The sequence below is a fragment of the Molothrus aeneus genome, chromosome 25 (assembly GCF_037042795.1).
Source record: "Molothrus aeneus isolate 106 chromosome 25, BPBGC_Maene_1.0, whole genome shotgun sequence".
Taxonomy (NCBI): Eukaryota; Metazoa; Chordata; class Aves; order Passeriformes; family Icteridae; genus Molothrus; species Molothrus aeneus.
The window spans coordinates 4,727,093-4,751,845 of NC_089670.1; the positions used below are offsets into that span (position 1 = coordinate 4,727,093).

A 24,753-nucleotide genomic window follows, 5' to 3' on the forward strand; every position below is an offset into this window, starting at 1 on the left:
GCTGTGTGAGGGAGCAGCTCCCCCATGGGATAACCTTTCTCCCTAGAAATTATGAAGGACGTGGTTGGGCTGACATAATTCAAACTCACTTTTTATAATTTCACTTCCCTGAGCTCAAAGTCCTGGACTCCTTCTCCACATCTGTTGTGCACAAATTCAGATTTGTTACCCCCAGTGCAGTAAGCCAATTATGACACACTCAAGAGAGACATTGATTATTTATTCCAGAGCTGCACAACTCTGGGTGCTCGCTGGGATTCCACAAATCAAGCCATGACAACTATCCAAATCTTTTACTGTTTATACATTTTAGAAAACAAAGGAATTTGTGTTAATTTGCTACAAGTTACATAGTTCTCTTATTAATTATTATTCTATCTTCTATTGGGGAATTATTCTCTCACTAGCCATGCTAATTAGTCCACGTGTTCAGTCTTTTTCTTCTTTTGGGTTGGTGGGTTTCTTGAATTGCCCCTGCTGGAATTACAGTTAGTCAGAGCTGATTCAGCCCAGTTGCTGAGTTGGTTTTATAAGTTCCTTCCTTATCTGAGGGGTTCTGCCAAATGTCCTCATGGTCTGTAAATTCTGCATTCTTTATGCCCTCTATCAGTGCTACATCCTTCTTCCCAAGCTTTGTTAACCTGCCCCTGAGATAATTTTAAAATGTCAAACCCTAAACCTTAACAAGTAAATTCTACCAATATGTAATTTGTTTTTCTAACAGCTGGACATCACTTAGAACTTGTTGGCTGTTACGTGCTTCACAGATTAAATCTCCTTTATTGTTGATTAGCCTTGAAAGTACACAAAGATCAAACATCAAAGAACATTCTCTCTTAAAAAAATTTTACGCAACAGTGCCACGCTCAGGACGAGAGGACGTAGTTTCAATCTGTGCCAGAGGAGCTTCAGGTTGGAGATGAAGAGGAATTTCCTCACAAAAATTGTGATTAGACAGTGGAACGGGCTGCCCAGGGAGGTGGTGGAGTCACTGGCCCTGGAGATGTTTAGGACTGGACGTGGCACTCGGTGCCATGGTCTGCTTGCCAAGGGGGTGTTGGGGCACGGGCTGGACTCGATGATTTCGGAATCCAAAATAATTGATCCCGTGGTTCTGTCACCCATCGCGCCACTCCCAAGATGGCGGCGCAGCCCTCCCGCCACTCCCAACATGGCCGCTGACAGAGCACTGCGCATGCGCTGTAACCCCTGCCACCTTCGGGCCCTTCTTGAACGGCGCCACTCTCAAGATGGCGGCGGCGCGCTCTGCGCATGCCCGGTGCGCCCCGCCGCGCCCATCATGGCGGCGCGGCAGTGACCGGCCGGGCGCGGTGGGAGTGAGCGGCGGAGCGGCTCGGCGCGATGATCCCGAGCGAGGAGGTGTCGGCCCGCAGGAGGGAGATCGAGGACAAGCTCAAGCAGGTGGGACTGGGCCCGGGACACTCTGCGGGCGCTGCCGGGGCCTGGGGCTGGGCCCGGGCCCGCAGCCCCCTGGCGTTGCCGGGCAGACGGGGCTGTGTCTGGAGCTCCTCACCGGGCCTGGGGCGTCCCGGGACCCCTCAAGGCTCTCGTCATCCCCCTCGTGGCTTGGGACTACCCCCAGGTGCTCCTCCGAGGCCTGGTTTGCAGGGTCGGGCCATCTCTGCCCCCCGCTTTGGGCCTGGGTTTCCCCTCTCCGTTCTTGGGAGGATCCGGGGGCTCTCCCGGCAGGTGCAGCCTGTGAGAGCAGCCCTGACCCCTGACAGGCTGCAGTTCCCCCTCTGCCTGGGGCCTTTGGGGACTCAAAGCCAGCCCATGGGGGCTGCTGTTCCCCCCATCTGTGGGCTTTAATGCCTTAAAACCAGCCCTCGGTGGCTGCTTTGCATCGGACTCTTGAGTTCCCGGTGGATTTGGGAGGTGCCAGTGCAATACCTGTGTTGTGCTGTGGCAGGGAAATGTGTGCTGAGTCGTTGTGCTCAGTGGGAAAGGTGTTAATTTTATTTTGTGCTGATGCTCATGGCATTGAAGGTAAACAATGAATTCATAAACCCCCTGACTCATTACAGGATGTGTCCCCACATTGGGTTACTTGCCCGGATTTCTGTTAAGAGGTGACAATGTTAAAGTGTGGCCACAGAATCAGCATCAGACCAAACATGGCTTGCAGCAGAGTTTACAAGATTGGTCAAAACCTATGTGTACTGTTTAGTGACGTAAACCTTAGTGTTCAGAATTTAAGAGTCTTTTTCTTCCATCTTGCTCACAGGAAGAAGAAACTCTGTCCTTTATCAAAGAGAGCCTCGAGAAGAGTGACCAGCTCACCAAGAACATGGTAGGGAGGTCCTGATGTTGGGCTTGGCTTTACTTTTTCTTAGATTTTTAGGTTTATTAGTTTTCAGGGCTGTCATTGTGCCCATCTGAGGGATGTGGAGCAATGAACCACTTTGGTTTCAGTGACTGGGCAAAGGGGAAACCTGAGAAATGCTTCAATACTGAGCTTCTCTCCTGGTCTGCTGAGAGCTCAGCTGAGCTGTTGGCATCATCTCTGCTACAGTCAGTCCTCTCTCTTAGGGAAGAGGTATTATGAGACCTCAGATTAGTTTGTGCAACAGCATCATATTGTTGCTTCATAATTCAAGTTTTGTTTGGAGTTTTATTTTGCAAGTGTTCTGTGTAAAGGTAAAAAAGTAATCATTGTGTTGTAATGGCTCATAAACCCTCAGCTTATATACTCTGTCCAGTCTTGGTCTCAGTGCTTTAAAAAAGTCATAGAGGCACCACCAGAGAAGTGTGGAAAACAAGACATAGGAGTGAATCTCCTAGGAATTACCTTTTGGCCTGGAAAAGGTGACTCTGAGGCAGTCTTTTATGAGTTTGCTGTGGTTTCCCAGCTGTCAGAAGCACTATCACAATCCTCTTTAAAACCCAAATGTCTGATAGAAAAGAAGGTTCTCACTTGACTGGTCCTTGTGCAGCTCCTATTTGGGTCTCAGTGTGGAGCAAAGGGGCTCCTGGTTTGTGCTTTTGCTGCTCTTTTTACATGGGGCACCTCCAGGCAGTTCCTGTGGATCTATTTTCTGTTGGTGAATAGAATTTTGCTTGTCTTTTTTGCTGTCTTGGAACATTATCTTCACTCTTTGCAATCATTTCATTTGGGATTGGCCCATCCCTCTATGGCAGGTGACCTTTTTTGTGATTGTTAATAAAAGTCAGGACATAGAGGGATGGAAACAGCTGCTAAGGAGCCATGGCAAATCCATAGCAGACCCCAAAAATAAAAGCTAGGCTCTGAAGATCCATGACTTCCCTGCTCCAAGTCCTACCCTCTCCATAGGAAGGAAGTCCTCAGCTGTTGGTTTCTCTCTGGGTGTGTAGGTTTCAATCCTCTCCTCCTTTGAGAGCCGTTTGATGAAGCTGGAGAACTCCATCATCCCTGTCCACAAGCAGACAGAGAACCTGCAGCGCCTGCAGGAGAACGTGGAGAAGACCCTGTCCTGCTTGGATCACGTCATCAGTTACTACCATGTGGCCAAGGACACAGAGAAGATCATCAAGGAGGGGTGAGTTGAGCAGATAAATCCTGCTGGGAGCTTCATCCTGTTGGATTTTTGAGATAGAGGTGGGGGAGCTGACTCCACACACCCTTGGTATGCTTGGTACCCTTCCCACACTCTTCCCTCATCCCCAGTCCACCCTGACTTGACATTCAGCCATTTCCACAGGCAAAGACAGCTCAGACTCTGCATTGGGATCTCTTCCAGGTCTTGCAGAGATGCTCCCATTGCAATCTCCATGAACACTGGTGGCTTCTCTGTTTTCCTCTGCCCTTTTCCCAAAGGTTTTCCCTGCCCATTGAGGTTGTCACTGCATCCAGGATGTACCAGAGCTGTTCTGGAGCCTCCTGGTCTGGGAGGGTGTTGGATAACTCTTGTCTGAGATGGGATGTGCAGTTCCCTCTGCCTTCCCATCAGGGCCTGTCTGGGAGTGGAAAGCAAGGCTGAGAGTTGTGTGCTGCTCCATCATCAGTACTTTGTCGCTGTCGAGGCAGTCACGACATAAAGCAGAGACCACAAGCAGTCTCAGTTGGCAACACTTTATTATTGAATATGGCTGCTTTTTATACACTTTCTAATTGTTTATCCTTCTTCTATCTTTACTATTGGCCACAATAAATCAACATAATACTATTGGTGAGAAGTTATGGTGACTTAATTAACTTTCTAAAAATGTTTCATCTAGCTGCAAAGTTCTTCTGTCTTTCTTCCCTCGGTCTCCTTGGCTACAGCCTTGGAGAGAGCTCCTTATCAGTTTCTTCTTACTTCTCAGCTTCTTCTCGCTCCTTTAGCTAACAGGCCCGCTGTTAGCCCCTTCCACAGTACTTCTGCATTTGCTTTGTGGGTTGGGTATCCTGCTGTGGCACTGAGTGCAGGCAGAAGGGAATTCCATGATCTCCTCCTAGCTGAAGAAAAGGGAATTGAGATTTCCCTTGTTATTGCTATCCTGAGTCTGGTTTGGTGCTTTCTTGTTATTGTGTTTGTTTGCTTCTTGGGACACTACTTTTCATTTCTGGTTTTATTTTTAGCCCCACGGGGAGGTTGGAGGAATACTTGAATTGCATGGACAAAATCCAGAAGGCAGTGGAGTACTTCCAGGACAACAACCCCGACAGCCCGGAGCTGAACCGTGTGGTGGGTGATGGACCTGGAAGCTGTGGATGAGAGGGGGCACACACAGCCCTGCTGCTTGTCCCCTGCTGGGAGAGGCTGTGGGTTTGCTGCCTGGGGAAGGAATGATTGCTTTGTCTTCTGGGCAGAATTTCTCCTCCTGGCATTTTGCTCTCTCTCTGTTGTGCCAGGAGGACTCTGAAAGCAGCTCTTGCACCTGTGGAGGAGGAGTTGATTGAAACTCCTCCTGAGCAGCTCTTGTCAGTCCTTCAGCTGCTAGAGCAGAATGGGTGATCTGTTTAAATCCCACTTGAACAACTCCCAAGCATTTCTTAAATTTAAATCACTTTAAAAGTCTCTGAGGTACAGGTGTGGTTGGAGTTTGAAGCCTGCAGTACTTGGCAGTGGTTAGGAAGGATGTTCTCATGCAAAAATACTCCTGAGCGACTGATTACAGAAGTCCTGTTGCTTCTGTCCTGCTGTTTTGTGCCAGAAATCCCTCTTTGAGAGGGGCAAGGAATCCCTGGAGTCGGAATTCCGCAGCTTGATGACACGACACACCAAGCCAGTGCCACCCATCCTGATCCTGGACCTGATCAGTGGGGATGAGGAGATGGACACGCAGGAGGAGATGTCCCTGGAGCACCTCCCGGAGAGCGTCCTGCACGACACCATTCGCATCTCGGGTTGGCTGGTGGAGAACGGCAGGAACCAAGGTGGGTGCTGCTGCCCCTTGGTCCCTGTGGCCACCTGGCAGCACTGGCAGGATGAGTGATGCCTTAGTGGCACCTTTCAGCTGAGTACTTGAGTCTTTCCAGCACCTGAAGATCCTGCTTTTTTTTTTTTGTAGTGAGACTGAAGTGATGGTTTGTGGGTTGAACAGAATGAGCTGTGTAAACAAAGCACAAATTATGTTAATGCAAAGTCTGTCCTGTAGCAAAAATCCACTGCACTTGCACCTGTAATGCCTTGAGATGAAGCTGCAGCTATCCAGTGCCCACGTTTTATAAATGTGCAAGACATTGGGCATTTATTCCCATTTGGGAAATATTTATGACCAGAACTCTTTGTATGAAACATTACCAAGGGCAAGACGGAAAGCAGCACAGACTTTCTTCGGTCTGTACATGTCCCCTTTCCTGTTCTGCAGCATCAAGAACTGCCTAGAGCTTTATAGTCCTTTTATTAACTTCTCCTTCAGGATTGAGTGACTTTGTAGACTTGTACAGGAAATGTGAACTTTCACATTCATGCAGCTCCAAGAATCACCCCCCACCTCACTGATTCACTCCTGAGGGGGGGATTACTCTGCCTACCAAGTGTGATGAACATCCTTAAAAGCTTCTTAAGAATTTTTCCATGATCAAAGGCAACTCATGCATACAGAGAATATTTTATTAGTCAGTTTGCATTCTGCTTTCAAATGACAATCACCTTATTAAATTCCTGAGTGCCCTGAATCCTGAAAAGTGTGTGAAGTCTCTCATGCTGGAAACAGAGCACTTGAATTGACAATGCCTTGCACAAATATCTCCTGTCAGTTCCATCACTTGATAGTGGTGGAATTAATGTTGTGTGTGGTGGGAGGGCTGGAATGAGGATTGCAGGGGAAGGGAGAATTAAGTTTTTGAAGGAAATAGGGGATGCTCTGCGAGGGAAGGATGCTGACTTGGGGTCCCACACCAATGCTTGTAACTCCCCGCAGGGGCACAAAGTGTCTGCTTTGCCATATAGTGTTCCCTGTGTGCTTATAATCTCATTTTTACCTTGTCTCCTCAGATTTCATGACAGTTTACTTCCAGATCCGCTCTGTGCAGCTCGACCGCTCCATCAAGGGCCTGAAGGACCATTTCCGTAAGAACAGCTCTTCCTCAGGGGTGCCATATTCCCCTGCCATTCAGAACAAAAGGAAGGACACCCCCACCAAAAAGCCCATCAAGAGACCAGGTGAGTCCCCAAGGAGGGATCACTGCACTGGGTATTAACACATCTTCAGGCCTTCTCATTGCTGAGGTATCTCTGTGTTTAAAATGTAGTTTTAGGACATTTAGGTGAGATTTTGGAGGTAAGCGCTTCTCTGCTCTGGATTCAGCATTGGGATTACAGACTCTGTGTGTCTGTCAAGCCATCGAGTCTGTTCTCTGGGTGCTGTAAAGAGAGGCCCTGTGTACATCTCCTTAACAAAGGAGATGAGTAAAAAGAAACTTGAGTGGGCTGTAAAAGGATTTGATTTAGAACACCTCAGGTAAAATCCTCAGCCTTGGCATATGGAATATGGCTTGTGCCACAGCAAATAGAAAGCTCATATTTGATAAAACACCTCACTTCAGTCATTACCTATGAATAAATTATTTTTGTGCCTGAAAGCAAGAAGCCCCCAGGAGTTGAGATGGGGATTAAGTAGGTGCCTACAGAAATGAGATACAGCATTGTCTGAAGTTTAGAAAGGCTCTTAAAGCTCTTGCCTCAGCCTATCTCAGGAAGAGCTATGAATGTGACTGGTGGGTTATTCCTTCTCTCCTCACAATGCAGTTTTGCTGCATTTGATGCAGCTGGTGAGATTGCTCATTCTGGAGTTTGGGAGTGGAAGGCTGGAGTTCCCATCTCTGGAATGTGCCATCTGGTGGGAGCACAGACAGGAGGAACAGCAAAAGCCAGCACAGGGATATTGATCCTCTGTGTCCGAGCACTCTATTGTCTCCTCTGTAACAGTGATCACATCAGAAGAGTTCATATTTCTGTAGGTTTACCTGGCCAATACTCCCCTTCCCTATTTTGTCCTGTGTTGTCCAAGTACTCTTAGTGGGTTTAGGAAAAGAGTAAGAAATGTGGGTAGGGACTGGGAATGGATGGGATGGGGAAAGGGAGGAAGAAGAAATACCCATTTTAATTGTGTTGTGTTTATTTTTATAATCCTGATGTGAATGCAGTCCTCATCCCAGGTAATGTGTCTCTGTGTGTGTGTGTGTGTGCTGGCCCTGGTGCTCACTCTCTTCACTTCTGTCTGTGGAGAGGCTTTGCTGGGCCTCTTCTTGCTACAGCAGAAGGTGTGCCTGGGATATTTGGAGGTGGAAGGCTGTGGCATCCAGACATCACCCCTGTGGTCTTTTAAAATCAATCTCTGCCATTGCTGCTGTGCCCTAGAGCTGTCCCTGAAAGCTGATGGAATTGATCTGTGAATTTCAGTGAATTTTCCCCTGGCAGCAGAGAACCACTTGGTAAGGCTCAGAGACACTGAAAGGTGCCAGTGGGATTCTGTACTTGAGCCATAGGAAGCTCAGGTTGCTGAAAAGGTTCCTGTGTTTTTATTGCTGTGAATTCAGCATGGTCAGCAAACATTTCTGAGCAGCCTCACAAGTGATAGTATCTCCCCTGTGCTCTTAGGTAAAGAGTCAGGGATGGGGGAGATGCTTTTTTTTAATGGGCAGATTATTGAAAAATCCTGGGGATTTTTTAAGAGTTTCATATCTTGGATGCTCCCATAGAAAGGAACCCACTCATTGGAGAGCACAAGTTCCTACAAACAGGACTTCTCCAAAGTGGATGCATTTGAGTATCCAGAATTACTTGTCATGAGGAAAGTCTCAGCTGTAGATATGCCAGAAGATTTTCATGTCTTTATGCCCAGCTCAATTGGATTTTGTGAGATGGAGCAGGTAGAGCATGGTTTGAATGCACTAGGGAGCTGATGGTGCATGAAGGAAAGAGTGTCTCAAGTGATCCATTGGGCTATTGTAATGTCAAGGAAAAATAGTGGCTCATTTGTCTCAGATCTTCCTGAAGCAGACAGAGAACCAGACTGCAGCTCTTGAAGGACAGTGGGTGTTGAACCTCATACAGGAGCCATCTCTTATGTCTGCTCCATCTCTTATGTCTGCTGAATTGTACTTCAGTGAAATTAAAAATGGAGCAAAAGAGTCTTTGGTCACAGATTCACTGTTTTTTCTGCAGTTCCATTAGCTTTCAAGTACAGCTCTTGAGGGGGAGGTCTCACACCACCTTCACACTGGCACAGTGGCTCTCTGCAGAGCAACATTATCTGGTGGTGTTTGGGTCCCCTGGGTTTAGCCTTTGTTCAATTTGGACAAAGGTTTTTTTCTGTTCTGTTACTTTATTTCAGTAAGTAAAGCCAAGTTCTTCCAATCTGGGTTTCAGATAAGGGGGTTTTCTGACAGCTCCAACAAGAGACTTGATTTCCTTGGTCCTTGAGGAAGAATATCCCAGTGCACACCCCAATGCACACTTTAACCGGTTGCAAGGGGTAAATAACAAACTAAATCTGATGTGCTGTAGCTTTTTTTACCACAAAACAAAGCACAAGAGAAGCTAAAGGGAAGGTGAGGAGCAGGGTAACAAGGCAGAGATAGCCCCAGGGACTGTGTTGAATTCTAGAGAACGTGCTCCATATCCATGTGTTGTTTCAGAGGGTCTTCATCTCTCTGTTCCTGTTTTGTCTGTTGATGTACCCTGTGCTGTCTCCTGTTATTACATCATGCAGATAAAAATCTGACTGCTGGAGATGCTTCTAAAGCAGAGTTGTCTCCTTTTAAGTGACACTTGACAGGTCAAGTTGAGCTGATGATTTGTGGGCTTTTTCTGGTTTTAGTTTGATGTTTGGAATGTCAGCACTCCCTCTCAGAGAGCAGGTGTATTCAGGTTCCCAAATCATCCTGCTGCAAACATATGTGCATCAAATAAAGCTTTTGTGATGCCTGTAGACCCTGTGCTCTCTTTTGGCTTGAGAGCAGCAGGCAGCTCAGCAGCTCTGCACTTTTGTGGAGGGATGGGGCCACCTGGCCTGGCTGCCTACAAAAGCCAGAGGGCATTGTCTGGTTTCATGCAGATTCTTGCAGCTGGTGCTTGAGAAAAGAGGATGTGTTGCCCTGCTGCTTGGATAGAAAACTGCCTAATGGAAGAGAGAAACAAGAGAATGAGTCGCATTTGAAAAAATGTCTCATGCATGCTCAAACCCCACTTCATGGAACAACTGGGCTGCAGAAGCAAAGGTTTCAGGTGTTTTTTGACCCTTGGAGGCTCTTTTCAGACTGCAGGAGAGCTCTTTACCAGTTTCCTTAGTGCTCCAGTGAGGTGGTACCTACAGGCAGGTTGAGTGGCAGAATAAAGAGCCCATTTCTGTTTCCCAGACTGATCACTGCCTGGCTTGAATGTGATGTTTTCATTAGTAGCTGAAACACAGTCCCATTTGGTTAAGGAGCTGCTTAATAGGGGAAAACAATCCTGGAACAAAAACATTTGGCTTCCACCAGAATCCATTAAAGCCTAATTATGATGGCAAGTCAGAGGGATCCAGCAGCACTGAAGTGATGCCCCCAGACACTGAACACTCAGTGTGTGTCAGTAAACACAGGTAATTGTGCTTATGCAAATAAAATGCAGCATAATCAGCTCCTGAAATTGAGAAAAAGAAGGAAAAAAATGAAAAAGAGAATAAACCATCAAGGGTGGGCTGTGAAAACATCCACTGCATACCTGTGGAGTGGCAGCCTGCTCACAGCAGCAGCACTTGTACTGTCTGCTTGGTTTTCACACCAATTCACCCTCTATTTTTATTCCTTTGTATTTTTCCCCTCCCCCTAAATGCTTGAAAATGGGAAAGGTGGAAGAACAGTGCCTGAGTTGAGCTGCTCTGCAGCTGCTGGGCCATGGGAGCAGCAGTGAGGAAGAGCCCTCCTTGCTCAGAGGAGCTTGCTGGTGTGCCCAAGCTCTTGAGGTTTCTGGAAGTAGCTAGGAATAAAGTGAAGATGCAGGGTGTGAAAAGCATCAGGAAGCTTGGAAGAAGAGGCATAGCCCTCATTTGATCATCTGGCTGAAGCTTGGGAGCAAATGGATCAGCCAGCAAGGGTGTGAGACTTCCCATCCTTCCCATCTCCCAGGAGTGGGTCAGGAGGGGAGAAGTTTCCTGCTAGAAGAAAGTGTTTCATGGATATGATTTTTTTTTTCTTTCTTTACAAAGTGATTGAGAACACTCTGAGCTGGTAGAAGGACAATATTACCAGTGAAATATTACATTTTGGGAGCCATGTTCTGTCATTTAGTAAGTGCACCAGGTTAAGGCAGTTTGGTAATTCAAGGGGAACCTCTCCCTCCTGTTCTCTCCTACTGTCTGGGGGACCTGAAGTTTCCTTTCCTTTGCCATAAATCCTTTTATGGGATGAAGCTGTCCTGCACCCTGTAAGGTTGTTCCAGGGGTGTGCAGCAGTGTGTACCTGGGTTCCCTTCAGCATTTGGGCAGCCAGCACTCATTTCCAGGCTGCACTGGTGGAAGTAGAGATCTTCTGCATGTTTAAAGTATTTATTACTTTATAGTGGAAGAACAATTCTTAATTTTGGCAGCAGCATTTTTATGTTTTTTGGCTTCTTCATTTACTCAGCCCAGTTCTGTTTCATTTGGGTCTCCTATAGAAACCCTTTCCACCTTCCCAAAACTTCCAGTTCCCTGTTGTGCAGGCAACAGCAAAGGTCTGCTCTGGGAGGGTGTCAGTGTGCTTGTGATAATTGTAGCTTGTTGCATGACAACTAACCTTTTAATGTGGAAACACTGCCTAGGCTTCAGTTGTCACATTAATGCTTTGTTTTGTGCTTTCCAGCTGTATATCCAGCACTGCCTTTTGTTCAGTTCTGTCTGTTTTTTGTGTGTTTAAAGTATAAATCTTTTAACCCAGTGTTATTTTGTTTTTCCATGGTTTTAATTGATTTGCAGTTCTTTAGAAGAGAAGTGTCTTGGGGATTAGGGTGGCTTAGTGCAAGTTACACATGGGGGGCAGCATCCATTATTCTGGGATTCCTGTGATGGGAATTGCTGCTGCAAAAAAAGCCCAGAGGTTGTCACCCTTTTATTGCTTCCTGTACCATTCCTTGTCTTGGCTCTGGGGCTCCTGATGGCTCTGTATTGATTATGCTCAGAAAATACCCCTCAGAAAGGTACCTCTTACTAAGAGACTGCAGCTATGGCTCTGAGGAGCAGGCAACATGTTGCCAGACAGGAATTGTCCATATGCAAAGCCCCACTTCCACAGCTGAGGAAAAGCAGCAAACCCTCTGTGCTTGGATGCAGAGCACCAACTTCAATAAACCCTTTACACAGAAGGGAGCTTCATGCCTTCCCTTCTCTGGTTGTGTTTATCACTCAGCCATACTGTGCTGTGTCTCCAAACTGATTCTGTATCCCTGGCTGGAATTTATGCCCCCAGCCTCAAAGCAGGGCAGCATTCTGGAAATGCCATTGTATCTGCACACTTGGACAGGAGTTTGGGGTTCACATTCCTGTGCTGAGCATCCTCATTGCTGCCCAGCATCCTCTTGCTGGGCCCAGGTGACTTGCTGGTGGAGGGCTGGTGTTCTGGGTTTGTTTTCTTTCACTCATTTTCTAGGTCTTCTTGTCTCTTCTCTCTGGTTCTGGTGACAGGCACGATCCGTAAGGCTCAGAACCTTCTGAAACAGTACTCTCAGCATGGTCTAGATGGGAAAAAGGGGGCCTCTAACCTCATTCCTATGGAAGGTAATCACAGCTCGAGCTACTTCACCCTTGACTTTCTCTGTGTATCAGCCTTGCTTTCCCAGGTGGGGCTTCCATTAGTCCAGTGCTTGGTGGAACACCATTGGATTGGGGAACCAAAGAGATGCTGGAACCAAAGAGATGGTAGAACCAAATTATTTTTGTTTTATTTATTCTATTTATTCAGAATTTACTATCTGAATTTCAAATTCTCCATAAGCATGAGTAGAGGTGGAGAGGAATATTACCTTAACATTGACCCACCACAGCCACCTGGGTAATGGAAGCTCTGCTAACATCTGCTTGTGGTGTTCCTGTTCTCTTTTCTTTTTGCCTGGACTTTGAGACATTCAGTTTCCTAGTGACCTTTCCAAACCTGATGCTGAAGTGTTGGACCACAGGTAGCTCAGTGCATTGTGCCTGTACATCTTTTCTGTGCAGACCTGCCTGAATGGTTGACTACTGTTTTCTGACCTCCTCTGCTCCTAGAGATTGTGCCAGATAAGGGAGAAGGTGCTTCAAAGCATCTCTAAGATATTCCTGCCTCCTGCTATGATTCCATCCTAAGCAGGTCTTTTTGGCACCTGTGCTGTAGCTGCTAAACCCCAGATGGTGACTAACATCACTCACATGGGGGAAAATCCTCATGATGAGCAGGAGAGGGCCTTTGAGTTTGGATTTTTAATTGTTGTGGGTAAAAATTGGACTCTGATGCCTGCAATACCATTCAGAACATATGGCAGGAGGTTCAAGGGACTCTTGTGGTCCAAGAAACAACTGAACTCACACTTCTCATCAGGTTTCAAAGGGTTGCTACTGCTGTATAGCCCAACAAAAGGATTTGGTCAGGAAGCATTCCTGGGACTGTAGGGAAATAGATGTCCACAAGATCAAATAAACCAGGCTTGAAGCAGCTTCCAGCCAGAGTGAGCATCCTTGCTGTGACCACCCTGGATAAATTGCGCCTTCTGTTTGTGCCGGCTGCCATCTCATAGGTCATGAGCATGACTTACGCGTTAAGCACCTTTGCGATGCCCTGGGCGACAAGCACGGGCCGGCTGTGGGTAAGTACTGGGGTGGCACTGGGAGCCAGCTGTCCCCCCTGCTTCCCTGGGCTGTGTGTTCCACTCTCATGGTGCAGCCAGGGCTGTTCCTGAAGCATGAGCCTCCTCTGGCTAAGAAGCTCTGGCTCTTCTCAGTAGAATTCACTGCTACTAATCACACCCCCAAAGCCCTCAGACAAGGAGCCCAACTTTGTCCAGTCAAAGGTCACCATGCTGAGGGACAATTTCCTGTAGGTGGCTGCTGGCCTGTTGGTGCTGAAGCAAAGGGAGCAGTGCAGCACATGCTGCAGTGCACCACTGCACAGCAGGCAGTCTGTGTCTCCTCTGCTGACCAAAACTTCTGAAATACCAACCTGAGGGACCTTCAGCATGGGGCAGAATTGGAGGAGACAAGCAGCAGCCTATAGCTTAGAGAAGGCCTCTCTGTGTCATCTTACTGTCTTGCAGGATGGGGTCTGTCTGTCCTGCAGACACATCCAGCAGTGGTTGGCACAAGTTGGTGCTGGCCCTTGTATCACTTCTCACGCCTACCACGTAGGATCTTTGACTGAGATATTCATATTCTAGGACTGAGATATTTGCATTTGTATGCAGCATTGTGTGGCAGATAACTCAGCTAGCTGTGCTGATATTCCTGCTTCATAAGATGTAAATGTTCATCAGCCTGGTTTTTTTATCTTGTTTCTGCAAGCGGGAAGAAGCTGCCTTCCAGGACAGCCTTTATTTCCCAGAAATGTTGATGCCAAATGGCAGTTCTTCATCTGCATGACGGATGGAGATAAGGAATTCTAAAAATACAAGCAGAGATGTTGAATAATTCACCTCAGACCTTCCTGAGTTTAGTACTCTGTGTTCAAGCCCTTGATTAAATTTAGTCTGTATCCCAGAAGAGCTCCAAACTTCACTGCTGTCACGAGGCTGGAAAGAGGTGGTGCCCTGATGTGCATTTCCTGAGCTGCGGGTGGCTTTTCCTGCCTTCTGCAGGGTACTCAGAGATTCCCACACACAAACCCAGGGCAGGAGTGGTGAGAAGATGACTCTTGTTCTCACACATGATGGGTGCAAAGCCAGAATCAGCTTTCCCAGAAGAACCTCGTGCTCCTTGTGTAAACCAAAGGCATCTTGCCCTTGCAGGGAGGGACGACGTCTTCGACATCGAGATCGACGCGTACATCCACTGCGTCAGTGCCTTTGTCAAGCTGGCCCAGAGTGAATACCAGCTCCTGACAGAAATTGTCCCAGAGCACCACCAGAAGAAGACCTTTGATTCTCTCATCCAGGTCAGTTGAGCCTCTGTTGAGGGAACCAGGGCCTGCACAGAGCCTGGAGAATGTGTGCTCACTGGTACCCCAAATGATGCATCAGCCAAACAGTCATCAGGAATGGGTGTCCTGCACTGAGCCCTTTGTGCTGCCTGGGCAGAAATCTTGTTCCTTCCTCACGAGTCTCTGGCTTTGTTGCAGGAGTCATTGGATAACTTGATCATGGAGGGTGATAACATTGTCTCAGCTGCCCGGAAAGCCATCATCCGACATGACTACTCAGCTGTGCTCACAATCTTCCCCATCCTGAAGCATCTCAAGCAGATGAAGCCAGAATTTGACCAGGTCTTGCAGGTAAATGTGATGGGATTGGAGAGGGTCCTGTGGCTTGTGTTATCTGGAGAACTTTTTGAAATGGATTATCACAGTGGCTTTGAGCAAAGCCATGCTGCTTCTGTCCCCCAGTATGGACTGTAGTTACACAAATGCACCTTGCTCCTTTCTGAGCTGGTGAAGCAGCAACTCAGCATCTCTCAGCAGCAGCTCTTTTCAGTTCAAGTCCTGACCCCGATGGACCACCACGATATCTTCCCTTTCTGCTTGCAGAATGTGGGATTTCATGTGTTGTTGATGGTGCTGTAAATATTCTTCTGGCATATGGGGAACTGAGAATGAGATGCTGGGGTGGGGGGTGAGGTAGGGTAGGTGCTGGTGGAAGTTCAGATACTTCTTATTTTCCTTTTCTGATCTATTGTGGAACTATTCCAGGGAACTGCAGCAGGCACTAAGAACAAACTGCCAGGGCTGATCACTTCCATGGAGACCACTGGTGCAAAGGCACTGGAAGAGTTTGCAGACAACATTAAGGTAGGATTCTCCTCAGTGGTCTCTGATCAGGCTTGGAAGAGGGTTTTTTGGGGCAAAACCCCTAGTTTAGCTTTCAGCTTTCCATGATACCGAGTAGTTTCTGACTGAAGCAGGAACTTGCTGGATTGCTTTGGTATTTGGGTCAAATACCAAATGCTTGGTGCTGGTTTCAAACACAGAAGGCCTTTGCCCAAGATCCTTAGCAGGGATCCTACACATAATTTGATGTGAGCATCCAGGCCTCTGCAAATACCAAGTCTATCTCAGAATTAATGCTGTTTAAACAGAAAGGAAAATTGCTGCCTTGAAAGGCTTTGGGGGACTCATGTTAAGCTGTTTCTGTGTAAGATGGGCTTGGTGAGTGGTAGGTGAGCTGAAGGTGTGATGGTCACATGAACAGAGCCCTGAGGTTCTGAGCTGCTGGTGCCTGGCAGCTCTGGTTTCTGAGCACCAGGAGATGGCACTGCAAGAGCTGGGCCTGAGGGTGTTGGGAGTGGCTGGCTGAAGAAGCCTTCAGCTCACTTGTAGCGGCAGTTGTGTTGTAGGTGTCTCCCCTTCCATGCTCAGCTTATGTCTCTCTGTTCCCTTTTTAGAATGATCCAGACAAGGAGTACAACATGCCAAAAGATGGGACAGTGCATGAACTCACCAGCAATGTACGTGGTCATGATTTGAACCGTCCTTTGTGGAAAACAGCTTCTGAAGGAGTTTTAAAAAGAGCAGTAGGGAGACTTCCTAAATTAAGCTGTCTTGGCATTAACAATTACACAATTTTCATGGCAGGATGAGCTGGTGACTCTTGCTCAGCCATGATGGGACTGTGTGTGGAAAACCCAGCAGTTCAAATGAGTGTAGTGATTTGTTCTTGAATGTCTCTAAGTGTGGGGGGACAAGTGGTTCTTCATGATCCTTAATAGCAGGGCACAGGAGATGTAATGTTGTTTGCTCCTAAATTCCCTCCTTTGCCTCCAGGCCATCCTTTTCCTACAGCAATTACTGGATTTCCAGGAGACAGCAGGTGCCATGCTGGCATCACAAGGTACATACATGCATGGGGCTTGCTTGGGCATGCACTTCCTTCCTCAGATTCCCTGGACATCTTCCCTGAAGTGACCAAACCTCAACATGCACTGTGAGCTTGTTCTCCTCCTGTCCTTCCCACTGTGGTTTGTCTTGTCCTCTGATCTGCCTTGACCACATAGTTGATTGTCTGGAGAATTCCAAGGGATGCAGAGTTCCCTGCTCCTGGCAAGTACAATGGGGATGGTGTTTACTGCTGGTGTGCTCTGAGAGGGGATGCCTGGATCTTTTAGCTCCAAGTGCTGTATGACTGTACTGGAGTGAGGGTGGCTGCTCCAGCTGGGCTCTGTGTGTGAGCAGCACCATCCTCTGCTCAGAGTACAACAGCAGCAGCAAGAATCTCCTCAGCCTTGAGACATGGGCACACTGAGACTCTGGAGCCATTTGTGCATCCTGTCAGAGAGACAAGTTTTAGTTCTGCTCTCCAGGCTGCTGAAGAGACCCACTGGAAATAAATGCATAGATCAGAAGCTGAGAGTTGCTCATGTAGCAGGGCGGTGCTGCTTATCAGCTGCAGTGGGATTCTTGGTTCTGAGCAGAGCAGCAACTCCAGGCTCTCCAGTGAGCTCTTAGCAGAGCTTGTGCTTTCAAGGAGGTTGGAATAGAGCAGACTGGAGATTCAGGGGGCATAGGGCCCTGAGGAGGCACAGACTGGAGAGGGTTAAAGAGCCCATTAGAAGCAGAGGTAGGAGGAAGCTCAGAGCTGCCTCCAGACTGTTACTTGCAAAGTTCTATTTGGAAATTTTTGCTAATTCTAAATCAATTCAAACTAGGATGTCTCTGCTTTTTCCCCATCTCTTCTAGCACTGCCTTGTGCCTTTTCCACTTGCAGGCTTACTGTGCTCAGGCCCTTCTGGGCCTTGGCTCTCTCTCCTTGGCCAAAGAATTGGTCTGAATTTTTTCTTGGAACAACCAACTGTTTCCCATGTTGTGCCCTGAATGGTGATGTCAGCACTGTTTGGAAGTCTTGACATGTTTTCTTGCAGTGAGATCTCTCTTAGCTGATTGAAAAGTCAGCATAGATTTGAGGTAGCTTTGCCTTGAAAGTGGGTTTGGACTGACTTGGAATGAGGTGGTGTGCTAAATACAACCAATGACAATGCAAACAATGTCTCCAGCAGGGGAAGGAGGTTGGACTCTGCCTTTCCTCTGTGATCTCCATTCCATTTGTGGCCTTGGAGGGACTCCTGCCTGCTCTCCTGTGCACCTGCTGTGGCTGCTCTGTGTTAATATCTGCTTTGTTCTCAAAGGAATGGTGGTCTCTAACCTGTCTTTTTGCACTTTTGCATTTCTTTTTCTCTCTCATCCCTCCCCTTTTCTCTCTGCTCTGCCTAATCTCTGTAGTTCTTGGGGACACATACAATATTCCTTTAGATCCCAGAGGTAAGCAAACTTACCACACCTACCTGTTCATATTGCCTCGGACTCTGGTGATTCTGTATGTTAATTCTTTATCCTCCAGCAGTTGTAAATAAATTAACACATAATTGAAAAGGGGGAAAAGGGGAGGGTAAATAATCCTTCCCAGTGGGCTGGAGAGAATAGGGAGGGCTTGTCAGCAGCAGACAATGAGGGATTCCACAGGAGCTGAAACAGTCTCAAGACACTCTGATGGCACTGACTCTCCTTGGCACAGGTGGCAGATTGGCCCAGCTGGTGTCATGCTTTATCCCACGTGCGCTCAGCTCCTTATTGTCCAGCTCCCAGCAACAGGAGCTCGAGGCCTTTCCCATGGGGTGCTGCTGAACTCAGACCACCCGAGCTGGGTCTGGCTGCCAAACTCTCTGGAGGGGGCAGGAGGAGGTGGCCACCCCACGTGTCCTGTGGGCCCCATGCCCACAAGCCCTCGAGGGCAGAAAGGCATCTCCAGACAGAGGAGCATGTGCCAGCCTGGAGTCTCTGCTGCCTGCAGGGGCAGCCTCCCAGAGCCAGGCAGGCCCTGTCAGCAACCATGGGGATGGCTGAAGCTTTCCAGAGCCCTTCTGCTTGTTTCAATTACTGTTGTGTGCTTGCTGTTAACAGCTTCAGCTCATTGTTCTCTGATTGCCAGTTTCTAGTGCTTACCAACACTTTTCAGGCTGGGGGAATGGATGGGGATAAGGAGTTTAATGATTCTTTCTGATCAAAAGGATGTTCCTTGAGCACCTAGAAGGAAAGGAGATATTTCTGCCAGAGTGCTGTGCATTTGATGCAGACACAAGGACTGAGGGTGCAGAGCTCTTGCCCCCTCAGCCCGGATGAGCTGCTGACAGTGGGCTCTGAGCAGGAGCTATTTCACTGTCAGTAGGAGTTAATTCCATAGCAACAGGGATGAGGAATAGAGGCAGGCTGACCACACACACCCCTCTTCCCAGGGCATGTTAACTGGCCTAAGACTTTCCTTTCAGAGACCAGCTCCTCAGCCAGTAGCTACAGCTCAGAGTTCAGTAGGAGGCTGCTGAGCACCTACATCTGTGAGTACCCTGCACACCTTGGATGCCTTAGGATTTTAGCTTCTGTATTTTTCATATATTTGTAAACCTGCAGTTCTTTAGTGTTTTACTCCAAACTCCATATACAGTGTTAGCTGCTGCTTTCCCAGTTTGGTCAGACAGAACAATTCCTCTCCAGGCCTGGGAATCAAGGACACCTCACTGTCTCAGGCCCCAAGAAATGTAAACAAAAGTGAGTTGGGGAGGAGCAAACTTTGGGTAAATTACTTCATTACCTAAAGTTGTAATTGGAAGATTAACCCCCAATGTGCAAACAGACCAAACATAAAAGTATGAAAACCCATGACCCTGTCCATTTTTGGGTGCAGCCCCAAAGTGGGGGGGGGGGGGGGGGGGGGCTGAAATGTACCTGAAGGCCCTTCAATAAATAGAACTGCATTTTATTCTTTTAATTTTGTTGAGCCTCTGTTTTTAGGTAGCCCCTAGAAGGCATCAGCTTTCTGCATGTGCCCCATGGACATGCCTTCACTGGGCTCATTCCTGGGTGAAGAGCACAGGCTGTGTCTCTTCTCCATGGGATCTTTCCACATTTGAGCTGGAGTCTGATAAAAAAAGGGTCAGATTGGGAGTTTGGCTGTTCCCTTAAACCATTGTCACCTTCAACCCCATGCAGGCTCCCAGCTGCCAAAGGGGAGGTTAAGAAAGTGACATCAGTGGTTTCTCTTTCTATTAAAATGGAGAGCAGGTCCTTCAGCTTCTGAGACCTGAACTTGCATTGTGGCAGGTTCTGGGGGTTCCTCTGAACCCAAAATGCACCTCCATTGCCATGGCATGGAAGGCAGCAGTTTGCAGAGTGGCTCTGCTGAAGAAAATCTGTGTAAGGACTGTTAAGTACATGTGATTGTAGCCTTTGTACAGGCAGTCAGACCTGTGCTGTTCACTTTGCTGTGGGCCTGCAGCTTGGTTTGCTTTGTCAATAATAAGAAGTTTCAGTGCAAAACTTCTTGTTCTGTGTTTTTCCCTCTTTAAGGCAAAGTTCTGGGCAACCTGCAGCTTAACCTGCTTAGCAAATCCAAGGTTTATGAAGACCCAGCTTTGAGTGCCATTTTTCTCCATAACAACTACAACTACATTCTGAAATCTCTGGAGAAGTAAGTGTGTGTCCTGAGTGAATGTCCCTCAAGTTCAAGGCTGATTGGATGGTTTTTGAGCAGAGCTCTGCATTTACTTGCTGGCCTCATATCTGCTTTTTCTTCCATCCTTGAAACTGCCTCTTTGAAGGTTTTGCAGCATTATAAACATCACATTACCTGAGAGTGGAAGATAAAAGCATTAGGAAATGCCTTAGGTTTTAGAGAATCCTTTGATCTTGGGAGGATTAAGGATGTGGCTGTGGAAAGTAACTCTGAGTTGCTTCTGTCTCCCAGTTTGCACATTTCAAGGAACATTTTATTGTGAAGGGCTGAAAGGAGCTTGTTGATGGGGGTTGAAATGCTGCCATCCTGAGAGCAGCCTGGCAGGCAGCTGGCTCAGGTGCTTCCTCAGGTTTCCTGCTCTTCCAGGTCTGAGCTGATCCAGCTGGTGGCTGTGACACAGAAAACAGCTGAGAGGTCCTACCGGGAGCTCATTGAGCAGCAGATCCAGACCTACCAGCGCAGGTCAGTGACATCCTCTGCCTCTGCCTTGCTTTTGGCACTTTGGGAGCTCTTTGGGAGCTGCTGGAGCAGTGGGAGGGATTCACCTAAACCAGAAACTTAGCTAAAACCAAAGCAGAGTATGTTTGGTTTCCAAGCAATTAATCCATCCTGGGAAGGGGTGACTCTGGGAAGTTTTGGGGTGTGTATTGTCTGAGTTGGCCTTTGGGTCACAGGTGAAGACAGAGGTGCTCTGATAGAGGTGTGAGTAACTCTCTGCTTCTCTCCCATCTTATTGCACATGCAGCTGGTTGAAGGTGACAGATTACATCTCTGAGAGAAACCTGCCTGTCTTTCAACCAGGAGTGAAGGTGAGAGGATGGGCAAGGATGGGCTTGACACAACAGAAGTTGTCAGAAACACCATCTCCTTTGTCACAAAAAATTCTCAGAAACCTCCTTTATATCTCATGCCAGTATCACTCTGCAGAGTGACCACTGTGGCTGGCACAGGTGGACAGCAGCAGAGCCTTCTGATCTCCCCTGCCCTAGATTCATCAAGTCTTTCAATCTCTGCCTCCATTCTTACATCTTCACCTGAGCAGATGCCTCTATTTTGGATTTTCAAAACCCTGAGACCTTCCCTTGGAAAGGGCTGGAAGCATGCAAAGGTCTATTTGATGTGTGTTCTGGCTGAAAATTATCCTTGTTAACCCTACTTCAGCTGGGGTGGGGTGTGCTGCTCTCTGCACCTCTCTCCTCACTGCTGTAGGAGAGGGAATTCAAACCAAGTACTGGATATGGCTTAGGTTGGATGGGGAGCTGTGGGCAAAGATTGATGTTGGATATTTATTTCTGGAGATGAAATAAGATGCTTTCCCTCCTTGTTGCAGCTCAAGGACAAGGAGAGGCAGATGATAAAGGAGCGCTTCAAGGTAAGGAGGTGTTGGGTGGTGTCAGAACATTCCTGGTTGATTGGGACACAGATCTGCCTGGGGAGGAGACCTCTGGTGATCAGCAGGGGAGGGAAGGAGCATCAGACTCTGATTGCAGATGGGATGCTCACTGAGTTTCTCTTTGGACAGGGTTTTAATGATGGGCTGGAGGAGCTGTGTAAGATCCAGAAGGCCTGGGCAATCCCAGACATGGAGCAGCGGGACAAAATCCGCCGGGCACAGAAAACCATTGTGAAAGAGACCTATGGTGCCTTTTTGAGCAGGTGAGACCTCCTGCAGCACTGTCCTCTCCTCTTTGGGTTTACTGAGGTCTTTGGGGCCTTGCATAGCATGAGCAAGCCACTTTTCTATTGTCCTGTCTTAGCTTCTCTGCTTTGCACACTCAGACATCCCCAAGCTGACCTTGAGTACTCACAGACATCTGCTGTCACCCTGATTCCTTGGTCAGTGAGCACAAAGCCCTGAGCCACCCTGGGCTGTTCATGTAAAACTTGTGAGGCCAGTTGTAACCAGGTCACTTGCTCTGCACAGGACACTCTGTCACTCGAGTGGGGTGTGCTGGAGCTGATTTGTGATAGAGGAGGGACCAGTGGGTCTCTTTGCTGTGTTCCAGTTGTTTGTCACCTGTTTTCTTTTGTAGATTTGGCAACGTGCCCTTCACCAAGAACCCTGAGAAATACATCAAATACCAGGTTGACCAGGTGGGGGAGATGATTGAGAAGCTGTTTGACACGTCAGCATAAATTTTCAGCTGTCGTGAACTCTCCAGCTGCCAAGTACAAGCCAGTGCTCTCTCAGCAACCCTTGGGACTCCCTTCCCTTCTCCCCTGCCCCATTGTGGTGGGCAGGGTGTTATACTTGTATTTATCAGATTTATAAACCTGTGGAAACACTAACTCCTGGCTGTCTTTGCTCTGGATCCATGGGATAAGGCAAAGTCTGCCCTTTGGTCTCCTGTCGTGGCACATCCACCTCACCTGGGTTTGTGTTAATGCCTTGATGTGCAGCAGACATGGGGAGTGTGTTTAAAAACAAAAAGAAAAATACATGACCAAACAAAACCTGTATGGGTAGAGCCCTTAAGGGCAGGAAGCTGTGAGCTCCAAATGGTTCCACCTGCTTCCCTGATGGGTTTTGGGAATCTCAGTTCTGTAGGATCCCAAATTATCTTCACCTTGTTAATCTCAGCTGTTATTCAGTCACGGGGCTCAGTGATGAATCTGAGGTTTGGGGGTGCCTGGCAGGGCTGCAGTCCAGTCATGTACAGGGATGTTTTACCCCAAAACCAGACCTGTATCAGTGCTCTGTGCCACGTGAGGCAGTGGCAGTGGGGTGATGGCAGGGCCTGCAGCTGTGACAGAGCAGTGGAAGCAGAGGGAGCTCCATGGTGGCCTGGCTGGGTGCTGCTCCTTATTGACCTGAGGCAGAGCAAGTGTTCCCATAGTGATTTCCACTCAGCACCTTCCTCCCATCCCTGTTTTTCTTTGTCTCCTGTGCATCTCCAATGCATCTCTTCCCTGCAAGCAGCCAAGCCCATTCCCTTTGTTTAACTGTGGGGATCACATGAAGAGCAAGTGCTGCTCTCCCACGTGCCTTGGAGCATTCCTGGCAGGCTTTGAGAGGGGACCTGGACTCTGACACTTTGCACCAAGGCTTTTCAGGGCGTTGGGGCACCTCTGCTCTCTGGCCAGGCACTTCCTGCTCCCCTCTCCCTCCCTCCTGCTGCCTGCTCCATTGTTTGCCTGTAACAATTGAAACTCAGGGTTTCCATAGAGTCAGGAGCACTCACAATAGCTGCTGCTTTGCAGCTTGGAGCAAATCCATTATTCACCTGAGCAGTGTTTACAGCAGAGTTTGCTGCGGTCTGATCAGCCCAGCAGTGGAAGAGCTGTTGGATGTTAGAACCTGGATGAGAGCACAGGTTGTGCTGTGGCAGACCCAGCTGCCTGCCTCCTCAGACAGATGTTTTTCAGGTAGCTCCTGCCCTTTCTGAACCCCTGGCCTCCTCTTCCTCAGCCTGGTGTAGCAAATGCCTGAAAACAGCAGTTGTGACAGGCTCATCCAGCCCAGAGCTGGACCACGGTGTGAGTTAAGTCTTGACCAGCACCTGACTGGTTTTGTGTGTCTGACCATGCAGGGTCACAGTGCCAACACAAGAGCCCTCCCTGCAGAAACCTTCCCTCCTGCTGTCAAATCTCAAATGTCTGTGGAAACCTGAGATCTTGTACTTGCTGTTTTTAACCAAGAGCCTCTGGAGGCTGGCAGGCGCCGGGCAGTGTTTTTATACACAAGCAAAGCTCTGCTGACTTGTGTTTCATGCAGTGTTGAGTCTGCTGGATACACACCCTGACATTCACCAGAAGGAGCTGGATTCCATCTTTCTGGCTCTGTTTCTGACACTGCAGCAGTCTGATATGAATTTCTTTCTTGAGGAGAGTGTGTGGAATTCATGCTGAGCTGTAAAACATGTTTTATTGCAGCTGTTCCCAGGGTGAGTCAATTCACCTGGAGCAGTCACAGGGAAAGCCAGGAGAGGGGAGGGGGAGCTTTGCCTGCAGCTTTACTGAGCACCTGAGCTTTAGTGGCAGGAGCTGAAATCCTCCCTGAGCTGATGCTTTTGTGCCAACTAGAGCCCAAAGAAAAGGTGTGAGATCGTCCAAGGCTCTGGGATAGGGCCACATCCTGTTCTCCAGAGGCTCTGGGAATGCTTCTGCATGGCCCCCACCAAAAGAGGCCTTTCTGGGCTTTGCTGTCAGCCTTTTGCCCCAGGAAAGCTGTGCCAGACCAGGGCTGGGGGGCAGATGCAGCCAGAGATGGGATGTAAAATATCCTGGTCCCTCCACTAGCAGCACCAGTAGCTGACTGCATTGTTTCTACCCCAAGGATCCTCTGGCTGGAGGAAGGAAGGGGGGTAGAAGGCTGCTGGGGGCTGATATGTGCAGTGAGGAGGACCTGGAGGTGGTGATTCCCTGGGTGAACGGGTAATTTCTGCTGCTCCCAGGTGGCAATCCAGACCCTCATTTCCCTGAGCTAAAGGGAAACCTGAGCCACGCGGTCCCTGTTCCCTAAATCCAGCCTCCCACTCAGCCTGGCTGTAAGCATTCCCTCACTGTCTGCCTCTCCCTGCTCAGGGGATGAGTGTGGGGAGCCAGAGCTGCCCTGGGAGCAGCAGCAGTTTTGTCCTGAGCCACCCCTTCCTCAGGGTGGCAGCGGGGCAGCCTCCAGGCTGAGCTGTGTCCAACCCCTGCAGCGCCAGGGGAGGGCTCCGTGAGCTCCCTGCCTTTTTATGGTCAGGAATGT

The 24,753-nt window shown here is 48.3% G+C and overlaps 1 protein-coding gene across 2 annotated transcripts; it reads left to right on the forward strand.

Moving 5' to 3' along the window:
• Window positions 1-1,294: 1,294 nt before the first annotated feature.
• Window positions 1,295-22,349, forward strand: EXOC7 (exocyst complex component 7). 2 transcript variants are annotated; one of them, XM_066565679.1, is made up of 20 exons: window positions 1,295-1,422; window positions 2,246-2,311; window positions 3,355-3,539; window positions 4,562-4,667; window positions 5,137-5,359; window positions 6,423-6,590; window positions 12,070-12,162; window positions 14,358-14,503; window positions 14,687-14,839; window positions 15,254-15,352; window positions 15,946-16,008; window positions 16,325-16,391; window positions 17,777-17,815; window positions 18,820-18,885; window positions 19,895-20,015; window positions 20,427-20,522; window positions 20,806-20,869; window positions 21,391-21,432; window positions 21,583-21,716; window positions 22,094-22,349. In XM_066565679.1, the coding sequence occupies exons 1-20, from the start codon at window positions 1,363-1,365 to the stop codon at window positions 22,194-22,196; spliced, it is 2,094 nt and encodes a 697-aa protein (XP_066421776.1). In that variant the 5' UTR covers window positions 1,295-1,362; the 3' UTR covers window positions 22,197-22,349. The 2 variants fall into 2 exon arrangements, with proteins under 2 accessions (XP_066421776.1, XP_066421778.1); XM_066565681.1 differs by lacking the exon at window positions 17,777-17,815.
• The last annotated feature ends 2,404 nt before the right edge of the window (window positions 22,350-24,753 follow it).

Bases quoted from the DNA above. Each gene is read 5' to 3' on its own strand.
- EXOC7 (XM_066565679.1), top strand. From the start codon at position 1,363: ATGATCCCGAGCGAGGAGGTGTCGGCCCGCAGGAGGGAGATCGAGGAC. The intron at 5,360-6,422 runs GTGGGTGCTGCT...TTGTCTCCTCAG, and splicing joins GGAGAACGGCAGGAACCAAG to ATTTCATGACAGTTTACTTC. The intron at 6,591-12,069 runs GTGAGTCCCCAA...TTCTGGTGACAG, and splicing joins AAAGCCCATCAAGAGACCAG to GCACGATCCGTAAGGCTCAG.